We start from the raw sequence: 24,315 nt of genomic DNA, 5'->3' as shown, positions 1-24,315 counted from the left end.
AAAAGAAAACATGGAAGAAAAAATAATCCGAATGATTATTTATCATTGTTAAATTGTTTCACTCAATGATTTTAAAATAAAATGAATATTAAAATAGTGAACAGTTTCACAATTTTATAAGCAGTTTAAACTAATACTGACTGTTATTATCTTTCTGATTCAATCAGTCAGTCAAAATGACCGTTGTTGCTACCTTGACGTGGTGGTCAGACTTTCTTATCGTGATGAACCAATCGAGATATACTGGCTGAAACAACCGTTCCTCAAGGTCCTACCATGTCAAACAGGTTGGTTGAAGGGCGGTAACACTAAAAGCAACAAACCTAAGGTCCGAAGGCGAAGTCGTACTGCTGACTGTACAGAGGTGTGACAGCAGTAAGATGTTTCCTTCAGACAAACAGCATAACAGCGATGTTACCTTCCCACAAGGAGGAGTGGGGTTAGAAAAGGTCGATCCTAAAAATACACACCTCATCTTATCCTACGTATATCCGTCTCCGGTAGTAAGGTCTCAACAAGTACGTAGCTAACACAAATATAACTCACAAAAAGTTCATGTGTGATCGACCTCAAGCAGTTGTCTCTTGGGCATTATGATAACGCTCTCAGGTCACTAAGACCACCTCTAATCCAATTTCATTTTCAGGTACCTCCAGAAGAACCCTTCCACGGAGTGGGCAACCGGGAAGTGATAATCGCACTCATACCTCTCTCTAACAGCACTCAAGACCACTGTAAGTTTCTGATTAAATAATCTTTAGTTATTTAATATGATATTCCTATTTTAGTCAGTAAACAATGACTTAACATCAATAAAACTATATGATGATCATGTAAATCCAACTATATGCTTTAAAATAAATAATAATTCAAAACAGTCATACTACTAATGCCGAACTTGTTTGGTTTAAATAATATCGGATGTTTTTATATTCTATATTGTTTTCTTACAATGGGTTAATATAAATTATAACAATAGTCTCAACTGATAAATAATGATAATGTTAATGGGGTTATCAAAAAGGAAACAAAATCTATTTTACATTGAAAAGTGGATATCGATAAATACAAATAAGTACAATTTAAATCTACTAAACTTATTAGCAAAACTGTAACTAAGGTTAATTGATTTAAAGATTTTATCAACAATTATGTTTAATGGTTAAAACACTATTCTACTGACATGTAATTTAGTCGGTTAAGTAAAAAAAAAAAACATTTTAAGACCATTTTAATAAATAGGACAAAAAACTAGTACATGAACGCATATTTATGAAAAACTAAGCAATGAACTATCATATGCTCTTATTAACTATGATATAAACGAATCTCTATTATATACTAACAATTGATCATATGAGTATATAGAAAAGAAATAATGAGGATTCATCAAACAGAATATAGAATAATAGAATGGAGTACTAACAATTGAGATGGTGAAGAAGATAGGTGTGGCACACAAACCGACAAAATCACTACAATCAATCATATGCAAACCAAAGGATGAATTAACAGAAGAAAAAAAATTCAAACATCATCTACAAAATAAATTGTACAAACTGCGACAAACACTACATCGGTCAAAGAGGACTCCCCTTCCACCTTCGTCTACATGAAAATCAATTAGCAGTCAAAAGCCATGATATCTCTTCACTTATATCAATACACGTGGATAACAACGGACACTCATTCGATTGGAAAAATGTAGAAATCTTAGACAGAGAAAACTCCAAAAACACCAGAGAATTTTTAGAAGCCTGGCACTCAGGTCAATCAGCAATCAACAAACATTTCGAAATCAATCCAATTTATCAGCCAATCAGGAAAATCATGCATGAATATAGGAACAAAAATCAAGCCAATGAGAGACACAACTAAAACAAAGAAGTAAACAATGATAAATTTAAGGCCAATAAGAACCAATCAGCATCGAGGTGCACAGAACAAGCTGTGAAACACATATGGAGAAATTCGAACACTTCACTTCTATCTGAAGTTTGTGCTGATGATGTCGTTCAGAAGAACGATGAAAGCTCGACGACCAAACCATCCAGCTCAGAGAACAAAACTCCACCAAAAACTACTAACAATTATGTAGACTAGAAAATGTTGATCTTGTGCACATTTTAGTCGATAAGACAGAAATGATGTATTTTATAGGGAAATTTTGGAACATATTATGGAATACAGATTAAAATATCAACAAACCACAAACATTTTAAAAGATTTAAAGTAATAAATATCTGATAAAAATGAGGATGTATGTACCATGAATGTAAGTGACATATCAGTATTATTAGGAAATCAAAAGAAAAGTAACTTAGATCTGTTGTATATTCATATAAACAGAATTTAGAGCTAAAACTATAGGATTAACAACCGGAAACGTTAACATTTTACCCAAGTGAAAGATGAAAAAAGGTTAATTTGAATGCATACAGTACTGAACCAATCTAATATATAAAACGAATATATTGGAAAAAAACCATGGTAGATGTGAGTGTATCATCTCAGACGAATAGGTTCAGTGGAACTACAATAATGACATCCACAAAACAGACGAATGTCACAGCTCTCATCATTCAGATTTAACATCATAAAATATACGATAAAGACACAACCTACTTATCAGGTTGAACTAAAATTCAACTTGAAGGTCATTACTTCGCAAGAAAGCTGAAAATAATGCTTATCATGAAATGAAACTATATGGAGAATTTTTCAGAAGTAGAGGACCTAGTTCAGGACTCCAACAAAAATTCACGATTACATGCGACTTTAGACCTGAAACATTAAAGGACTCGTGAGAAACGACTTTGAAGCAGATGTCGATCCGTGATTTAAAAAGAGAATCCAAAGAATTCGAAACCTAGATAAGAACTAGTCCCGTAGTATTGTCAACTGATTGGCTGATTTACTCATGGACCATGTACAGATGTTTGAATTCAACTTTGAGCCATACTTCAATAGTGCAAGTTCTAGTGATACTTTAAAGTTAGTCAAATCGAAGTACGTGGAGCCGGTTTCGAACTTACGACCTAACAGTAAAAGTAAAGTGTTTCAGTCACCAAGTAAGAATATGATAAAACATTACCCAATTAATAAACGTAATGAACTAAAAACAACCGTAAAATGTGCTCACTTTATAAATGATTGAAAATTAGGCGAAGAATTGTTTATCACAACTCGGGTACGATTAGGATCTCTTTGGAAATATTGCTGAATTAGATTCCATAATATTTCTGAATATATAATGTATAAAGAAAAAATAGTATGAATGACTGACTTTAAAAAATTATAAATTTTAAAAAATATACTCTCATTTCCAAACTTGTAAACAGGCATTTAGGTAGACGAATTCCGACTGCAATACAAATACAAAATTACATTGAGGTTACGCGTGACAATGTGCAAAATAATTTTTAGTTACAATGCATATTTAATATTATTTATTTATTTGAACACATATATATTGGTACAGAAGTGCACCGAGTATATATGCGCCAGCCAAAACAATGAGAATCTAAGAAGAAAAAAAAGTGAGGAACATCAAAAACAAAATAATAAAAAACAATAACGAAGAGATTGGTGTAGGGTAGTGTAGTAATAATCATAGTCATAATGGGGGAACGGAAAGGTACAATCAGAACAAATCTTTCAGTTAAGGAAGATACAGCCACTTTTATAAAGAAAGTAAAAGAAGGCTACAACAGGATCGCCACTGGCTTCTATTCTGAGCCATATCTGATAACGTCTCTAGCCACTGTGTAGCACCATCTCTCGGACCACAGTCAGTCCTTTGCAGCTTTCTTTCATGCCACGACACCATGTCATGCACTGACCACCTCTCCGCTTCTTCCAACCAGTCCCAGAGTCGGCAAATAATGCACGACGTGGAATTCTCTGGGACGACATTCGTAGAACATGTCCAAGCCACCGAAGTCGGTGTTTCAATATGGTGACACCAATTGAATTATCGTCTCTGTGCCCAAACGCACGATGCCGAACCTTTGCATTACTAACATGGTGTTGCCACTGGATGTCAGCAATCCTTCGGAGACAGCGATGATCGAACACAAAAAGTCGTCTAACGTCCTCAACTCGGAGGCCAGGTTTCACAAGCATAGAGCAAAACTGCTCTCACCGACGCGTTGTAAATCGACCTTTTACGGCCAGACTAACATCATGAAGGCGTCAAAGATGGCCCAGATTGGCATAAGTCGCTCTGGCTTTCACTATACATGCAGTGATCTCATCACTCACGCCACCACCAGCACTCATGCAGCTACCCAGATACACGAACTTCTCGACTATTTCTATCGACTCATTCCATGACGTTGGTACACTCTCTAGTTCTCAAACCTTTGTAAACAACGTCGTCAGTTCCTTAGTCAGAAAGTCACCAACATCTTTGAAAAGATGCCGGAGGTAAGTCATCTGGGCCCGGTGATTTGTAGCGCTTCAAGAGTTGGAGTTCCTTGCGGACTTCCGCCTCATTTGGTGGATCAGTCGTCACCGACCATGGAGGGCAGGACAGTCTGACCGATGTTGCCGGAGCAGCAGGCCAGTTGAACTGCCCTTCGAACAATTCTGCCCATCGTCCAAGACGTCGATGGATGTTAGTGGTTGGCGCTTCGTCATCCTCACAGATTGTTTCGCTCACACCAGACTTTTTGCTGCCGGTGGCTCGGATGAGTTGGAATAGCTTCCGGTAATTACCAGATGCAGCTGCTGCTTCCAGCTCATTAGCACGCTCCGACCACCAGGCTTCTCGGTCCTTACGCAAGCTTTGCCCAATTTCCTTACGTAACATCCTTCGTTTACGGTCAAACTCACGGTCATCCAGAGTAGACCGACGGGCTTCAATGAGTTGTAAGGAACCTGAAGAAACCCAGAGCTTATAAGCGGGACGTGTCGCGAACCCACAACTGACTGTACCCGCCATTTTCATGGCGTAATGCAATTGCAACCAATGCTCATCTATATTTTTCGGTGGAATGGCAGATAGCCTAGAAGCTAGCTCGGTTCGATACTTACTAGCAACAGAGGTTGCAACCAGCTTGCTAACATCAATCCGTTGGTGGCGGTCACTTCGTTGTCCACTGAAAAGTAAGGTAAGATTGGCGCAGACCAAGGCATGGTCAGAGTTCAGATAGGTACTCCAAAAGGAGCGGCAGTCTTTTACACAACCACGCCAGCGGTAGCTGATCGCGATGTGACTAATCTGAGTCCAGGCTTGAGATGCAGAGGGAGGACGCCAGGTGGCACATCGGCGATGACTGTGCCGAAAGTTAGTGCTAGCCAGAAACAGGTTGTGGTCTGTGCACAGTTGCAGTAGACGGTCCCCGTTATCTGTTGTGCGACCAACAAGTCCCCATCGGCCACCCAAACGACCCTCTTCTGTGCCTAGACGCCTGACCTGAGCATTCAAGTCTCCGGCTAGTACTACAATATCTGTCGAACGCACTTTCTGGAGAAGAACAGTTAACTGGTGGTAAAACTCATCCTTGATTGCATCCGGGCTGCAATCTGTCGGGGCATAGGCGGAGATGACGAAAAGACATCGTTTCTCACGCCGATTTCTTTTCCCTTTGATGGAACTCTCTAATCTAACAGCACATAACCGACTGTTAATGGAGATCCAATCGATTAGTGCTGCTTCATCTCTAGCGCTTAGTCCGACACCAACGCCAGCAAGACCAAACGAAGATGCCACAGGGTCTCCGGATAAGCGCACGTAAAACAAGCTTTTCGAAGCGACAGATGGAGAGCGAATTTGTAGTACTTCATCAGAGTCTTGAATACGGGTCTCCGATAGACAGCAAACATCAAAATTAAGACTTTCCAAAGACATACCCAGCTCTATCTGTTGTCCGACCTGCATAAATGTGCGAACGTTGAAGGCAGCTAGTTTGAATGGTGCACGTGGTTTCAGAAAAACTGCTTCAGTACTCATATTCAGTGGAAACATACAATTTTCAACCGGACAGTGACTCGAGAACGTTTAGATACAGTCGAATTTCCACCATAGACGAGCTGCTGTATAAGTCGAAAAAAATAAGTATAAACAGAGTGGGGATAAAGGAGGGTGAAAATTGCCGTAGTAAATAATAATAACAATAATAATAATAATAGAATCATTTGAATGTTCGTCGAAGCAAGAGAACTAGTTTCCATGATCATAGACAGTTCAGTTCATTAATTGTGTGTGGGCTGCGATACTGACCGGGTGCCTAAACCGAAGTAGGTGGTTGGTTATCTTAGGGGGCCACACCCCGAGCCTTTGATCTAATGGTCTAACCCACAAGGCAGTGGAGCGTCGTAAGGAGATGAGGTCCCATGGTAGCCGGTGACCGAAAATTAGTTCATACGCCATTTGTTCCCGCAGGATACTGGAGACCATGTGCACCATTGGTTTGCAATCCGGTTAGAGCGCTGGACATTCGCTTTTCATCCTCTCGTTTTCGCAAACAACACCCTCGCCACGAGAAGGCAGTGAGTAGGACTTCCCTGGCAGAGGCTGTATACGCGTGGCCGTGTGAGAGTATTTCGAGAGAGAGGACGAACCCACCCCGCTCTCGGCCATACCGGGGCATTTGGGGGCATGCATAAGTCAAAAATTATTCATAATTGTACTTATATCATTGATAAAGTAATAGTCAGTCATAACCAATATAGAACCTAACACAAAGTTGTATTGGCTCAAAATCCCATACCATATAAGTACGAGATAAAATTAACAAGATAAATAGTGAACGTGAATAAAAAGTTAGTATGTCCGCTCTCCGAACCCAAACTTTTTACATTAAATGACAAAAAACATCAGATAGATAGCAGTCAGAATGATATATGAACTGGAAACAATTCATACTACTTCACTGTACTATTCAGAGCTTTAAAACATACATCCAAAGACATACTGTGTCAAGTTTGAATATAAATAGCAGTGAATTAAAAACGTCCTGTAGCTCACAAAAACAACAATTACTCTGAAAAAATATTACAGTTTACAAAGAACACAATATAAACAACCGCAATTGTCTACGTTGTATATGCATAAAGCAATGTTAAAGCATATGAAGCTAAAATATACAACATGAGATGATTTATAAATACCCCTAATATGAAGTAATTTTATGTAGATTTAAAAAGGGATAATACCATAGAAACAGGCGACACAAACAAACATTCACAAAAGTATAAACATAAATTACGAAGCAAAAAGGATATATATATATATATATATAAATGAGGTCTTAACTTGGGCACAAATGTAAACAATCGAAGTAAAATATTCACAAAAAAATCGTATAGTAACGTATGTAAGTGTATACATAGACTTAATACGTGATATTGTTATGAGATGCGTATAGAATGTATTCTACTGAAGAAGAGTTGTATACTTAGATATCCCTTGGCATAATTCGTAATTTCTCATTGACTAAAATTGATAGTCTAATTCTGAAATCCACTGTCATAATTCCATTTCTAGTTTGACTATAAATTCGACAAAAAATAAACTTATATCCATAAGTACTAAAAGGTCATATAAAATTATTCGAATGAATCATGTCAACTATATGTAATCGCATGAAATATGAATAAATTTATCAATGACTGTTTCAAACTAATTACATTGAGTGCCTGAATCATCCTATATTATATTGGATGGATTTACTCAATATGTAGTTGTAAACGACCTAAAATTTTATACATCAGTCAGTCATTATTAACATAAATTCCAGGCACAACTGTGCATTAGCGCATGTTGCCATGTGATATTAGCACAAACAAAATGAAATCTACACCATACATAACAAAGGAATCGAGATAGTGCAGCAACAGTGATAATGAAAAGAAGTGAACATTGAGAATATGGTATGAGGAGCTATACTGAAAACGTGTGTATAAAGAAATATGAAAACTTAAGATTTAGACTAAGATGAAGAGTGAATGTATTTATGCTACGGCGACTAATTTCAGGAAATGTTACTCCAATCTTTCCAACCATTGATCAGTTACCGCACGGAATGCAACCAGATAGTCCGTATATACAAACACGTAGCATAATAGGAGAAGTATCATTTAATTTTAAGATAAAGACGATTTCAAATCAGGCAATAGTGGTGGTATTAAAATAGTAAAACGGTCAGCCAAGAAGTGATTGAACAATACTCAAATTCTAATCACTAGTGCGTAGAAAGTTACATTTAACTTCAGCATTTTAGATCTAACAACGCGGATAGTATAAACAACACTCACTCAAAGTGACAAGATGTAGAATATGTAAACGTATACATTGAGTAAGTTACTTTAAAATGATAAAGTCAACAAATTAAAAACTCACGTTTAGCTTCAAACAAGTTATTCACTTCTATTTCAGTATTTAAATAACTGTATTCATGTATATCTTGAAAGGTTGGTTCCAAATTAATACAACTATACCGTATAAGAGAAGTTGGTATCATTAGATGAGGTGACAAAAATAAAGGAATGCGCAACGTTATATCTCTACTTTGTGATAGCATAGATGAATGAAGTGAAGATGGTAGTGTACCACCAGATGATGACAGAGTACCAACTGAACCAACAGCTAAAAGATGATGATTTACTTGTTTCGCTACATTATTCCAGTGGGTAGTTGAATCGTTAATCATTGAACTTTGATTACGTGGTGGACAACAACAGCACAGACAAGTATGAAATCTAGCTCTACCTCCAACTAAGAATGGTGAATCTAGCGCTTGTTCAGCAGTTAACCGCTTCGACTGAAAAAAATAATTTGTAGAAATGCTTTTTATTGCTTGTATTGTATTATTTGACAAAGCACAAGAGTGACGTACAACACATATCTTAAGATTTATATAAGCCATCCATGTATACTATTGATAGGATGTAGGCAACGACTGATACAAAACGTTCATAGATATATAACAAAAAATAGAAAGGACTACATCCAAAAGAAATTATTAATAATTATGATCTGTGCTGGAGATATTACAGGCTGAATGCTAATGATTAAAAGGGTAAGGATTTAACTTAACTATCAGATCCTAGACGAGAAATAATATAGAATTTTAACGAAAATCCACAGAGCACACATAAGGAAACAATCAGTATACTTATTGAAGTTTTTTATCAATGTTACACGAGGACAAAACCAAAGCTGGGGATCTGAAAAGTTTGAAAGTAATTTCGTCACAAAATGATATCAGTAACTGAAGAACCACTGATAACCAGGTCAACCGTTTTATTCCCTTCTGTGCAGCTCTACAACAATAGTCACAACTACTGACCGGAAGTTTGACGTCTTAAGGACTGAGCCACCGCTCTGAGTCGAAATTGTAGAACAGTCCCAAACTAGAAAAAGACAATTTTACAAATGCCCCAGGTTCTCAACCATTCGACATTTAATATAATGCACTTCAAAATTGCGTTAGAATACTGTTGACACGGAATTGGAATGATGATATATGACATCTGAACCATATAGAACTCAAAACAATTCCAGAAACGTTCTGCAATGGCTAGATTGGAGTCATCCTCCACTAAACACTCAAACAGATTTTAAACGAGTACATCACATCCTTTTGTGCACACCAATTCATGTGTCAGCAAATACATAGAGAGAATAATCATAACTTCAATGTAGGAATGATCAAACCTGTAATTAACTGGCAGTTTTAATAAATAAAACCAATAAGCAGATCAAAGCAGTTAACAAACAGCTATCCCCCTCTACTGTATGAGATAGTTGAAACGGATTATATAAGTGAATTTAATGTAATATCGGATTTGTTGAGGCCAATGTTACACGGAAATACAAATTCAAGAACAATATTGAACCAACCGTGATGATATTTACTTTAAATATTGAGAATAGTGATTTAAACTGTTTCATTTCTTTATCTTTAGATATTTTATCGTTTGTTTAGTTTTCACTTTATTTCGTATACAAATGCTATAACGAGTTATTATTTGATCAGACTGTTTAAAATGTAACATGAGCTAATATTTTACCAACTTCGGAAAAATTTCGTCTTTTCATGGCAATTATCAAGTATTTAAAAAGATTATCAGTATAGGGGTTGTGGAGATCGTTAAGTTTTTGATTGAGATCATGAATCAATTGACGTTAGACCACCGGTGGAAACCTGGAAGCACTGGACGGCCGTTTCGTCCTAGTATGGGACTCCTCAGCAGTGCGCACCCACGAGATTCGAACCCAGGACCTACCTGTCTCGCGCTAGGCGCTTAACCAACTAGACCATTGAGCCGGCATCCAATGGTGCTAGTGTCTAACATCAACAAATCCACGAAATTGCGCGACCAACTTCCATTGTACTGAGGTAGATACCTGTCTCTACCCGACACGGATTAGCTCATGGCAAAGCTTGCGTAAGGACCGAGAAGCCTGGTGGTCGAAGCGTGCTAATGAGCTGGAAGCAGCAGCTGCATCTGGTAACTACCGGAAGCTATTCCAACTCATCCGAGCCACTGGCAGCAAAAAGTCTGGTGTGAGCGAAACAATCTGTGAGGATGACGAAGCGCCAACCACTAACATCCATCGACGTCTTGGACGATGGGCAGAATTGTTCGAAGGGCAGTTCAACTGGCCTGCTGCTCCGGCAACATCGGTCAGACTGTCCTGCCCTCCATGGTCGGTGACGACTGATCCACCAAATGAGGCGGAAGTCCGCAAGGAACTCCAACTCTTGAAGCGCTACAAATCACCGGGCCCAGATGACTTACCTTTGGCTCTTTTTAAAGATGGTGGTGAATTCTGGCTAAAGAACCGACAACGTTGTTTACAAAGGTCTGAGAACTAGAGAGTGCACCAACGTCATAGAATGAGTCGATAGTTGTCCCTATCTTTAAAAAAGGTTCACGTCGTTCCTGTAACAACCATCGGCGGATAAGTCTACTTCCCATTGCGTCCAAGCTATTGGCTTCCGTCACACTTCGTAGGCTGTTCAAAACTCCAGAAAGATTGACTCGCGTGGATCAGGCTGGGTTTCGTTCTGGTCGAGGATGTATTGATCATATCTTCATCCTTCGCCAAATGTTAGAACACCGTCATACTCATCACAGACCAACAATCGTAGTGTTTCTCGACATCAGGGCTGCCTTCGATTCGTTGGACAGGACTGTTCTCTGAAATTGTCTATTGAAGAAGGGTGTGCCTGAGAAGTTCATTAACATCCTAAAAGCCCTATATACAAACACCTCAGGTAGAGTGAGGGAATACAACCACCTCTCTCCATTGTTCCATTCGAGTAGTGGGGTTAGGCAGGGTTGCCCAATCTCACCATTCCTCTTCAACTTTGCCATCGATGACATTCTGGAAACAGCTCTGATGGATGTAAGTAATGGTGGTGTGGATCTGTTGCCTTGGGAAAGACTTCTCGACCTTGAGTATGCGGATGATATTGTCTTACTGTGCGATAATGCCCAAGACATGCAATCCGCACTTAATCAGTTGGCAATCAGTGTCCGTAGGTATGGTATGTGCTTTGCACCTTCGAAGTGCAAAGTACTTCCACCACAAGACTGGAAGGATTCCAATCCTGTACTCACCCTGGATGGTGAGCAGATAGAAGTAGTCGAGAGGTTCGTGTATCTGGGTAGCTGCATGAGTGCTGGTGGTGGCGTGAGTGATGAGATCACTGCATGTATAGTGAAAGCCAGAGCGACTTATGCCAATCTGGGCCATCTTTGACGCCTTCATGATGTTAGTCTGGCCGTAAAAGGTCGATTTACAACGCGTCGGTGAGAGCAGTTTTGCTCTATGCTTGTGAAACCTGGCCTCCGAGTTGAGGACGTTAGACGACTTTTTGTGTTCGATCATCGCTGTCTCCGAAGGATTGCTGACATCCAGTGGCAACACCATGTTAGTAATGCAAAGGTTCGGCATCGTGCGTTTGGGCACAGAGACGATAATTCAATTGGTGTCACCATATTGAAACACCGACTTCGGTGGCTTGGACATGTTCTACGAATGTCGTCCCAGAGAATTCCACGTCGTGCATTATTTGCCGACTCTGGGACTGGTTGGAAGAAGCGGAGAGGTGGTCAGTGCATGACATGGTGTCGTGGCATGAAAGAAAGCTGCAAAGGACTGACTGTGGTCCGAGAGATGGTGCTACACAGTGGCTAGAGACGTTATCAGATATGGCTCAGAATAGAAGCCAGTGGCGATCCTGTTGTAGCCTTCTTTTACTTTCTTCATAAAAAGTGATTGTGTCTCCCTTACCTGAAAGATTTCCTCCAATTGTAACGTTCCTTTCACTCATTACTACAACACTACCTTACACCAATCTCTTTGTTATTGTTCTCTTTTTTTACGCTCCTCAACTTTTTTTCTTTTCTCTAAGAATTCTCATTGTTTTGTGTGGCGCATATATATTGCCGCACTCTTGTACCAATATTTAGGTGTTCAAATAAATAAATAAATAAGAATAAATTACACGACCGATTGAGGCACAACAGTAAAGTATAACGTAGATGGTTAGAAGACTGACATTTATCAAGGGATTTCTAACATATTTTTTCAGGTATTTACGAATTGGTATGACGTCAATGACAAAATTTGAAATTACTATACTCTAGTAAGATTTCAGCTAACACAATCGTGAGAGTGAACATTATGGCAGCACCACAAGAACAATATCCACATAATTAGGATACTCAGTTGAACAATATATTTTCTGCATATTAAGTAAATGTGTGACTGTTTGTGCTTTCAAAAGAAAGAGGAAAGGAGACGGATCGCAAAAAGAGCAACATCCTTATATGTATACTTGATAGAAGAGAAGATGCCAGTATCACATAAATAATAAACGTTAAATGCTCCACTTACTGAACTAAAACTTAGAAGTCCTGTAAACAAATTAATTAAATTAGGATCAGGTGGATTTTCTGTCGGTGACTGAAAATAATGAGTATTAGCCGGAACGAGTATTCTTGAAACAGCATCATGATTAAATGGTCGTACAGGACAATTACGAATAAAATCTATGCTAGATGACGGAAAACCAACTAAGTCAATTAATTCCATTGCATTAGGTGATCCTAGTAGATTAAATATCATATCCAATTGACGAAATGAGCTGGAAGACTAAAATGAAGAAATAGAATTCAGAATGATGTATTTGACGAAGAAACTCTGCAATGTATCTGATAAATTATCAAGAAGTTTAATTACCGATCAGATAATAATCAAGTCCCAATGACTTATGCCAAAAATCACTTTTCTTAGATTTATTGTTATTATGATCTGCAACGATGGTCATTGTTCGAACAATTGGTTGATTTAACATTTTATTTTCAGGTAAATTCTACAATTTTCCTCTAGTCCTATGTTTGTATACGACAAGAATATTTCATTCTCGCATGTTATCGCTCTCATTGCTATGAAACAAATATTACTTAGGACTTGACGACCGGAAGATATGTACAAGGAAATATTCCTCTGCATACGTATCTTTCTCACAAATTTCTTAATCCACAATATTTCTACCTAGTCCCAACTGGACGGCTGTGTCAAGAGCCAGCATACTACCGCTGAATAGGAAAAACGAAGTTCGGAAAAGTTAAAATAATAAATTGATCTGGAGCTAAGAGTTTGAAACCAACTTACGCGAAAAAAAAACGAGAATAGATCATATGAAAACCGATAAGGCTCCGTCTACATACGACCTGCAATAAATGTGAAAGTTGCCACACATGACATTTAAACACCGAAGGGTGAATATTTGATCCACACATACACATCCACGCTTAAACCGGGTTGTTTCCCATAGGTTGGTTGTTACCGAGTTACTTAAATGATGGGTGATAACAAAAGATAATAAGTCAAACAATGCTAACTGAAAACATTCCTCTGCGAAGATCCTATTTAATAAGCTACGGTTCTCAGAGATCGAAACTAGTCTGATGGTAGTATGTCCAGCTTCCGAAATCATTCAAGTTTGCTAATGAATTAAGACCACAACCATCAGGTGTTTTGAAGTTAACCTATCAGGACCTCCTGGTTCCACACAGGAGGTTACTAATGACCTCAACATTGCTGAAAGGTTAGAAACCCAGATCGACCGCCCATTTAGGCTGTTCTGGGACAGTGGTCAAATCGACAGTAAGTGAACACTTCCGTATGGTATTTCGCAAGCCGTTTTAATTGCTTGGTCTAGGAATCAATCAAGACTTCATTTTCTAGAGAAAGTTTGGCTAAAAACTTACTTTAATCATTTGTCTCTGATAAGTTTGGTTACCTAACTGGTCCAAACCTATCTCCACTGTTTTTCCATCTTTTTCCTTTGAGCATTACTGCTTCTGGTCATTGAGTGAAATTTCTATCAAGCTATGTTTTATATTTCTATTTCTCATAGGATTTGGATAGTGACCTATGTGTTATTTCCGGGTACTTATTAACATAAAAAAGCAGTTTTGGATTTAATGGCTCATCATGAACTTTCCATTTTGGTTGCTGATAAGAAGTTTTTACGGCAAGCCCATATTACGTCTTAGTGGAAATCGTGTTCATGGTTAACTATTTACTTAGTAAGTCTTTCCTTAGACAACAAAGAATTTTCGCCTTCAGACGTAACTTGAAGAGTTCTTCCTATTTTGACCTTCGAACGCCCATGAATACCCAGGTAAACATAAGCTTTAAATAGAGCATGGTTTTAAGCCAAGCACATACTATCTAAGGAGCCGAATTTTCCCAACAATGACCGAAAATTATATGGTATATGTTATTCGATGAGAAATTGAAGGTTTCAGGTTCAAACAATATCGCCCCTTATGTTTAGAATTCATGCTTGCTAGCAATGTACGATTAGCTGAGTTTTGTTGAAACAGACGATCATAGTTTTGCGTACTAGGTTGGTACACTGAGGGCCTCCTAAAAGTACTTTTCAGTTTTACGTAATCTTGTTATACACGAACCTAGCATCTTGAAGGACAGAAAGCTACCTGCAGAGACCATGTTTTCCTCCTACTGATTCTTAGTGGACTAGGAACATAACAATATGTGCGTTTATCCTTCATAGTTCCTACCATCTCATATAATCAAACATCGAACGGTTAAAATTCAACAACAATTCATTTCCCGGTCCCGAAATGAATATATGAATAGTGAATTGCGCTAGTTCTCTACACTGGTTACGTGAGTTCTGTATGCGATTTCGATTATAACATACACATGTAATTTTTAAGTCTGCTTTTTGACTTCACGCTGAAATCAATACTTTTAACATGTAATCTGGAGTGCTATTTTAGAACACTACAATAACATTTCTTAAACTTGGAATTTTAACCCTGGTGGAATATGTCGGAAGAGGACTGATGATGACATGAACAGAAGTATGAGGGAGCTAAGAAATAACATAATTTCGAAAACTAAAAGCTTGAGTGCTGTAAGACATTTGTGGGCGATTGTTATTTTCCGGTTCCAAACACCATAGAAAAATCCTGGCCTACTAACTCTAAGAGGAAACTGGCTTGATAGTGAAGGACTTCTCGAACTGGTAGCCTGAATGTGAAACGTAAGGGAGGGGTTGATGTTGGTTATACAATAAACATTTTGCAAGTAAATTTCAGTGAAATAGCTCCACATTTTCCAGACATTACCATCGATACTGGAAATCTGTAAATTAGGATAATATGTACTATTTTCTACGCCAATCGTTTTTCGCTCTTCTCTTTCCACCATGAGAAAGTATTGGCAGAGATGCCGGATATTTGTAGAAAATATAGACAGTAATACTCCGCCAACGGACCTTAAATTCGTTGCACTCGGCCTAACCACTAGGCAAACTACATGGCTGGTGTGGCAGAACGAAAAACAATTATTCCAGTCGATATAGCTCAACCTACCCGTCACGAAACGTAAGTTCGGCCACCGCATCATAGTAACATTTATAGAAGAACAAGAAATTTAGAGTAACTTGTATGAATGTGACGAACGTAAGGCAGTAGGTGGGAATGACTTCTCTATGTGCAGAACTGAGGAAACGTCACATTTAACACTATAAGGGTTAAAAGTTGCATTTTTGAAGAGCGTTTTGCCTTGTGATAAATAAAGCATTGAGGTCAAAAACACAATTGAAAGAAGGCTCTGGACATTATTTTCAAATATATTGGTGTTCGATAGAAATGTGTATCTGAGACCTTGTACAAAATTTGTAAACGTACAACATAAATATCTTTTTCAAAAACACCGATTCATAGACGATCCCGTCATTGATGTTTAAAAAATGAATACTGTATTTGTATAAAGGCTACGTTTCTTGTACAAAAGTAGAAGTTTCAACTAAATAAATAAGAATACTTAATAGTCAGTAAAACAAGCGATTAGAGCAAAGGCCATGGGTATGCAGGCAATTTTTATCATGCAAACGTATGTTGTCAGTTAATTATCATAGTGCAAATATGCACTAGGTAAGCGATTAACGAAACGTGACCATGAAATGTAAAGCGATTACAAAGGAGCATACATAAGAGCTTAAATTGAGAGATATTTTAGAAATCTTAACTTCAGAAACGTAATTTGTACAGTAATTTATGAACCAAAGTCTAAATAGCACAAAATTCATTGAAATAGTGGTAGCTATTAAACTCACTTGAAATAAAATTTGACGACAAAGAAGCTCTCCAAGTATGCAGCCAACGCTCCACTGATCGACAGCAGCTGTATAAAAATTCGAACCTAGAAGTAGTTCTGGTGGTCTATAGAATTGAGTCACAACTTCAAGGGTTAGTGGATTACAAGATCTTTCTACACCAAAAGACGGCACTGAACGAGCAAGACCGAAGTCGCAAATCTACAAATGAAATAAAAAACGCGAGAACAGGATAATCCGGAGGAAGATAGATAGTAGACCAACTTGTATCAGTGCGACCAATCATGACTAAAATAATCGAAAGCTTCTAGTCACTTTTAGATGCAGAACAACTCAATAATTAACTACAGGTTTAAGTAATCGGCCACAATTTACGTTTCATGGGTGACGGCTAGTAGTAGTAACCGACTACCAAAGCCCGAATAAGCGTAACAGAGTTGAAAGAAATGCACGACTGTTTAGGTTACTTACCAACTGGCCTAACATATTAGTCTTACGAAACTGTGCTAAAGCCTTTATCCCCATGCACGTCTCGCGAAAAGCGGTTATTCGTATACGGTGCTATATTTAAGTTTGGCAGCATAGCTTCTTTTATTACTAACGACTTGGATAGTACGTTGAGTACATAACTTCAAAAATCAAGAGATTTACAGCTTCGATTCCTGTTTGCCAAATTCTGTCAAAATGAAGGCAGAACCACACGCACAAAATGATTAAGATGCTAAAACAAGACATGAAAATTTCTCATTATGAGGTTTGATTACATTTCTTCTAACTGGACTGATTACTATATATGGAAGTATTCAGTGTTTTATTGTGAGACGAACGTTTGTTCTAACTGACAGTGCAAACAGGACCCTGGACTCAAGCTGCTCTGGGGAGATCAATAGATAAATACCCAGTTGTAATTCTTACCAAAAAGCACACTACAAAGTCTTATTCTAAGCCCGGACGAAATATAGTTTCTTCCCTAAGCGTAGAAACTTGTAAAGTTAGTTTTCATAATAGTAGAGAAATAGACTATGTTTACAGATTGTGCAAGTTTTTCTTTAACTTTCACCACCTGGAAAACCTGTATCAATGATTCAGGAGTGGCTTAGTAAACTAACTTAAAGAATTTCAAACAATATGACTCATCAATTAGCAAAACTAAACCTCTGGAAACCAATGGTTGCGGGGAAAATTGCTGTACTACTGTATAACTATTTAACAGACACATATAACCTGAAGTCTCCAAATCGTCATTCTTTAAAAAGGACTAAAATAAGTTACCTTTAATAAACAGTCAGAATTAACCAAGAGGTTCCCTGGTTTCAGGTCCCGATGAATAACACCAGCAGAATGAAGGTATTTTAAACCTAACATTCAAGTAAGAAAAACTACACCTACCTCTTAGTATCTGATAGACAAACAGTTTGACATGCTCTAGCGACAAATATTGAGTGGACACGATTATTTTGTGCAGATCAGTATCCATATATTCGCAAAGAACGGAGCTATGAAAAACCTAGATGAAAGTAAAATGAGACGTACACTTCGCTGAACAAAGAGGAACTGCTGACTTTTACGACATCAATCAGGCGGACAATCTAGATGCGTTTAATAAAAATTAGTGTTGTTACATTTAAATGTTTTAAAGAGAACAACAATTTTAATTCTCTGTACGCTCGCTTAGCAGACACAACGCTTTCAAAAATGTTGGGGATTCTCTTAAGAGCAACCTGGTCGCCTGTTCGTGGATCAACAACCATCCTACAAGGTAAAAATAATATACGATATTACCACACAACACCAAAAGCACCAAATCCCAAAGACTTTTCGGGCATGTTCACTTTCCGGGTCAGACTGGGTTGAAAAACGAACCCATTTTCGAGCCTCTGTGAATTCCCATACCCAGCAGGAGAAAAAGTTGATTTGCCAACTGCTAAAACAGGACCTCCAATAATGAATGGATGGCCAATTTGTGGCATCGGATTGGCACATCTCAAAGACGGCGCAGTCTGTAGACCATTAAACATTACTGCCACCTTTTCGGAGTAGGGCAATACATTCGGGAAAGCTAAATGTGACTTTGGAAGTAGTGTGGAAGTATTGAGGAACTGTTTTTGATATGTCTCCGTTGAATATGAAAAACTGATCGGCACGAGCATATCACAGAGATAAGTCTACATCAAGTCGCTCGTGCGTACAATGAATTCCGGGAAAATTATCGAAAACACATCCCACCACGACCATCTAATATCACGAGTACTATGGCCTTGCGGATGTTTTCGCGCCAAACATTTTGCAGATCAGTTCATACATTATCCAATATCTCTAAGGAGTGCTGAAGTAAATCAACTGGTGTCGGCTCAGTGGCCTAAATTGTTCAAATGGTCCTGGATGGAATATAAGAAGCTTTCACTTAATGAGCTTCCGTATCTGGTAAAAGTGGATCAACGATACTGCCAGCTGGGAACCTTGGTATATTTAACGATAAAAGAATAAATTAGCGAATTTTAGTGAGATATTTTTCTCAGCCCTAAAGAACATGTAACGTTTTCTCCTAAAAGATCCATGATAATTCGTTTGGACTATAGAAGTTTGCAGAAGCATTCAGCATACGACTAGTATAAAAGGGTGAAATGTGCGCCTACAGTCCATTTGTTACATTGTGTCTCCGGTTTCTAAGTTTTACCCTAAAGGTTTGCCTTGGAACTGAGCTAAAGTAGGTGTTTAGGGGGTACACAAAAGTGTTTCGGATGCCATAAGACTTTGGAAGGTTACCTCCAAAACGCCTATACTCTAACGGACAAAGGTTAGATGATTTGAAGCGCTCTCTTCGTAAGGTCCGAAATTGAGTCTCAAAACTGACTCCCTGACTCGCTGTGGAATGCAGCCTTGTGTGCCATAATCCTTCTGAAGTGAGAATAGAAACGCTATATTCCCATACACCAAATGAAGTAGAATAAAACTGCCGAACGTTATGTGAAAAGTGCTGTCATCGAACCAGCTAAAAATGCGCCTCAACTTTATTAGTGTGTACTGTGGCCTCGTGTTGCGGTTGACTATGATCACCACTACCAGATATCAGAAGGCGATTGGAGGTTGTAGCGAGACATAATGAGTGGCGATCTCGTGTTATCGAAAGAATACCGAGGTCGTGCCAAAAGGGCACAAGAGGAATCACTAAGCAAGTGTAAGCGCGTGCAAGATCACAATCGACGGAATGAAGAATGTCTTTAGTACAGTAAAACAAACAAGTACAGTAAAACAATCACTGGTACGATTGGTTATAGTAATAATTGTTTCCATTAAATCAATCGCGTTCTCTTGATAAATGTAGGTCACTACAAGTTCAAGGTTTGCTCGTAAAGTATTTCTGTCGCAGTTAGCTGAAAACTTCAGATCATATGGCACCAACATTCGTAGTTCTTCTGAGCTTCGTTGCAGCCGTCAAAGAAGGTGTGTCAACTAAGTCGATTGAATTCCTCTAGAATCAGGAACTAAGCGTCTCCGAAATAACTAGCACGACATAATCGCCCAGCATTCGATTTTCTTACACGTTGTTAGCAGTGAGCATCCTGCAGATGTCTCTAACGAGATACCACAAGCTGTTAGCCATTCGTACAGAGCACATCGATAAATTTTCGAGTGTAAACGTGACGTGTTGTCAAGTAATATCGCTCTCCATTCCTGTGTTTTGGTCGTCGCGAAGCAAAGACATAGGAGGTAATACTTGATTCTGGTTCGAAATTTGAGATGCCTATGTTTCAGATACTCGTATCAAGTGGGTGTTATTAGCATCACTTGTTCCATTTGTTCGACGAACTCGCGGCATTCCGTACACTGGCAGTCGGTTTTTCAGATATGAAACGCTTCATCTACCCGTTTATCTGAATGAACCTTATGTGTATGGACGAGCAACCTGACTACCTATGGTTTTCCGAGTTCGTAGTCTCTATCAGTTCGACGTTCTTTCCTTTTTCTTGGAAGTCCACAAGTTAAATCATTAGTTTCAATTCGCAATTGTGCCAAAACTTTACGTCGTGTGGAACGAAATGCTTTGAGATTGGCGGCTGCGGTATTGGAGGATGAGAGCACAATCTTCACTAGCCAGGGACTAGATTCCTTAATCTTCATGGAGAATCACATCACTTGTTGAGTCAATATGTTCCTCATTTTCAAGCTCTGCTTTATTACAGACTGCCTAGTCAGTGTCCGTGTCTTCTAGGACACCTTAAACAATTATATTTTCGCGAAAGAACTTCGCGCGAAATTCCTTGTTGCGTTTCAGTACGCAACAGGCCAACAGAAGATCCTCTACATCTGCAGAGATCGTGACCGTTACTCGAGTGAGTCTTCAATCGTTTCAGTGTTGGAACCCTTTCCCATGTAGACGGTGTAACCATAATTCGCTCGATTTCTAGAAGCTTGGGTTGCCTGGTTGGTTCTTCCCAGAGCGTCCTGAAATTTAAGTTCTGTAGAACGAGAGGAAATTTAGAACTGTAATTTAGGTTGATAACTATGAGAGAATCATCTCAAGCCATGGTCGATTTATCAGTTTTTCGGGTACTTTTATGATGACGTCTTTTTGTTTGGCAGTTGGATTACGTTTTGGATCATCGTGTTTTTTGCTAGCTATTTGGAGAAATTTAGGGTAGATCGCACAGCCAATTCTGTGGCCGATTTTTCTCATGGGCTGTTCAACGTTTTCGACGGTGACATTTTATCGTTTTCAGCGCTGCTGACAGGGTCCATTCGCCTACGGAATTTTTGGCATCACAGTTGTAATTGAAGGGCCTGTGCTGGGAGACATAAGTTTACTGCGCGAATTTAACACTGTCGATGTTGTGAATGCACTGAAAGTCAGCACATCTCCACTAGTGTCGACGCGTATTCCATTGATCCTAATGATTTGGGGACCATCTCTTTCACTTCTCTGCCTGTCTTTGTTTACTCATTTCATGACTTCCACTTCTCAGAGTTGCTGACATTATTTTCGCAGACCTGTTAAGAGAAAGATGATATTTCTTAGCACATCGTCAGAATTCATGTTGTGTGTGCTGCACATAAAATGAAGTTTGATTTGCTGGGTTTTTTGTAAGCAGCTGCTGTAAGACCCGTGTGTGATTTGCGAAACCAGCTTTTGCATTTGTCACTTGGCATAAGACAGATTGCTTACATGAATACTTTATGACCATGGTGAAATTTGTCGTAAGAGATTCTAGCAAAATTCAGAATATACTTACTGCTATGTTTGAAGAGGTAATGATATCACCAAATATCAGCATGCGGAACGAAATTCAGCAGCATCACAACAGGACAATATAATTCTCCCACTTCCCCCAAGCCCTGCTAGCTAAAAAATTAGAATTATTGGAGTAGGGTGAACGATTTATCAAAGTATCAACTCTAAAGGCAAAACAACGAGGACTCCAATGAACCTAATGCTCACCGGAGAATTACAGAGTAATGGACTTATACCCTGTAAAATAAGTTACAAAACACTATTTTGATTAAATCAGACTGCATAATAGTGATGCCGGTAGAAACTACTTTATTAATCATAAAGTGGGACCTCAACAAAAACAGATACTAGGAACTCTGAGTGGCACAGAAACTTCACATAGGTAAGCAAACGACCACTCCGGACATTTGCTTTAGTCATGTTACATTGGTACATGACGAAGGTATTGCAACATAGCTTTAAAAATAATACAAACAGATTGATGACATTCACGATGCCATATTTTTTAAACGTTAGTTTGTGTATAGTAAAACTGAAACAAGAACCTTACAGTCGAATACTACAATCTGAAGTCTTAAATAAATAGTATGGAACATTACAGTATATGAGAATATTATTCTTCTATACATTGATGAAATGCCAGCTTTACCGATGTCACTTTCTCTGAACACTTGTAATTGGATTTGACCTTAACACAAAATGACCCGTATAGTGATCAAATATTTTTCAGTGAGAATTAGTTTCTTAAACAATTTGTGCGACAACCATGGTTATTGGAATAATCCACCACAACAAGAATACCATCTATTTGTACATCACATTTAAACACAACATAAATAACACACTGGACATCTTTATCAACACGACTTCGGCTTCAGATTGAATACAAAATGGTCTTTACATGAAATATTATCCCAAAAAGACATTTGAGAGAAGTTAAAATGAAGGACAAAGAGAAAAGTGGAGATCGCTGGACAATGGATTATTCATTCATACCTTAGTCAGCAAACCCTTTATCTCTTCCCGGTAAAAAGCATTATATTAGTCAGCTTATTTACTGATTGGTCGTTCGCATGAAAAAAGAAAAAACAGAACAGGAGAGAAAACAACTAAAAGTTTTTTCTGTTTGTACAAAATTAATTCACTAAGAAAAAAACATGATTTGATAATGATATGATTAACCGAAAGTTGTTACTAATACTAATAATAGTTTTATTAGTGTCGACAGTAATATCAGTAAAAGTAGTATCTTTGCTGAACATAACTTACACACAAGAAAAAGCAAAATTACGGGAGAAATGAATTTTAACTGCATACCAACAAAAGACTTGCTTTTGTAATGTTAGGAGAGGAGAACAAGAGAGAGGGTGAATATAAAGAAAACTTTGAGTAAAGAGGAATACATGGAATACTGAAGGGAAATACTTTGAGAAAATACAAAAACGGAAAATTAATAAATAGGAATAATAATATCATACATCTTCAGAAGATCTATTTATATTAGATGTGGAATAAGTATCCCTGCGTTTAGCACAAACCACTAAATTAGGTGTTTGTGCGATTGCACTTGGTCGAATGACAAAATAACGATTACTCGATAAAGTAGCCGTTGACAGAGAAGAGGATGAGGAAGAAGATAGTATTAAATTGGGACTAGTTTCATTCGTTCGAGAACTAATTGAATTTGCAAACAAAGTTCTAGCCTGTGGTTGGTTTAATTGTACATTACGTTGTATAACATAATTATTAAGTCTAGGATTGGAATGTAAAGAATATGATGAAATGGATGAGGGTACTGTATTTGGACAAGTCTGTAAAGAATTAGGGACATAAAATGTATCTAACGAGTTATCAACACAATAATCTAACACCTGATTAGGAAGTCTTGAGCTGAAAGTAGTTGATGAAGTAGGGTAATTCGACGACAAGCCAACATACGTGCATGGTATGTTTGGTGTTATCAAAGATGGGGAATAGACTAGTTGAGGATTTACAGAATTCAAAATATCCGCTTTTTCTTGTGATTCAAAAACCGTAGATGATGACGATGATATTTTACAATTGAAAACATCTGTTGCAGAAGTCACTGGCTTAGTTTTACTAATAACCGTGGGTCTTGATGATACATGTTCACTAGGATTAACTTTACCTCCGCCTAACAGTCCAGAGATCGACTGAAATTGACCTTGTTGTTGATTCGGCTGTTGGTGTTGATAACGTAGATGTAACAAACTAGTGAGAGTAGGACCTAAACAAAATATATACAGAAAGAGAATAATGTATTAATCAAATACTATGATAAACACTTCATTAGTAACCCAGTATCACCATAGCATAATAAGAATCCCAGATTCATAAGAGACTAATATAAACTTACGATTATCCTATTATTGTCAAAATTATCACATAAAATCATATTGTGCAATGAGTAGATAATGAAATTGTTCACTTTCGAATGATATT

At 38.1% G+C, this 24,315-nt stretch overlaps 1 protein-coding gene across 1 annotated transcript in view; it reads right to left on the bottom strand.

Annotated features, from left to right (window-relative positions):
- The window catches only part of MS3_00006897 (uncharacterized protein), a 48,210-nt gene that overhangs the window by 3,033 nt on the left and 20,862 nt on the right, over window positions 1–24,315 (bottom strand). The window contains exons 11-18 of the mRNA XM_051215136.1: window positions 21,854–24,100; window positions 18,156–18,211; window positions 18,012–18,118; window positions 17,895–17,980; window positions 16,623–16,823; window positions 12,860–13,117; window positions 8,348–8,768; window positions 3,143–3,242 (exon numbers count right to left, since the gene is read on the bottom strand). Coding sequence (XP_051068319.1) covers window positions 23,325–24,100 — 776 coding nt within the window. The 3' untranslated portion in view covers window positions 3,143–3,242; window positions 8,348–8,768; window positions 12,860–13,117; ... (3 more) ...; window positions 18,156–18,211; window positions 21,854–23,324. The remainder of the gene's footprint in view (window positions 1–3,142; window positions 3,243–8,347; window positions 8,769–12,859; window positions 13,118–16,622; window positions 16,824–17,894; window positions 17,981–18,011; window positions 18,119–18,155; window positions 18,212–21,853; window positions 24,101–24,315) is intronic.

Source organism: Schistosoma haematobium, chromosome 2 (genome assembly GCF_000699445.3).
Source record: "Schistosoma haematobium chromosome 2, whole genome shotgun sequence".
In the NCBI taxonomy this organism is placed as follows: Eukaryota; Metazoa; Platyhelminthes; class Trematoda; order Strigeidida; family Schistosomatidae; genus Schistosoma; species Schistosoma haematobium.
The sequence above is the reverse complement of the archived record's forward strand: the minus strand, read 5'-3'. Positions and strand labels throughout refer to the sequence as shown.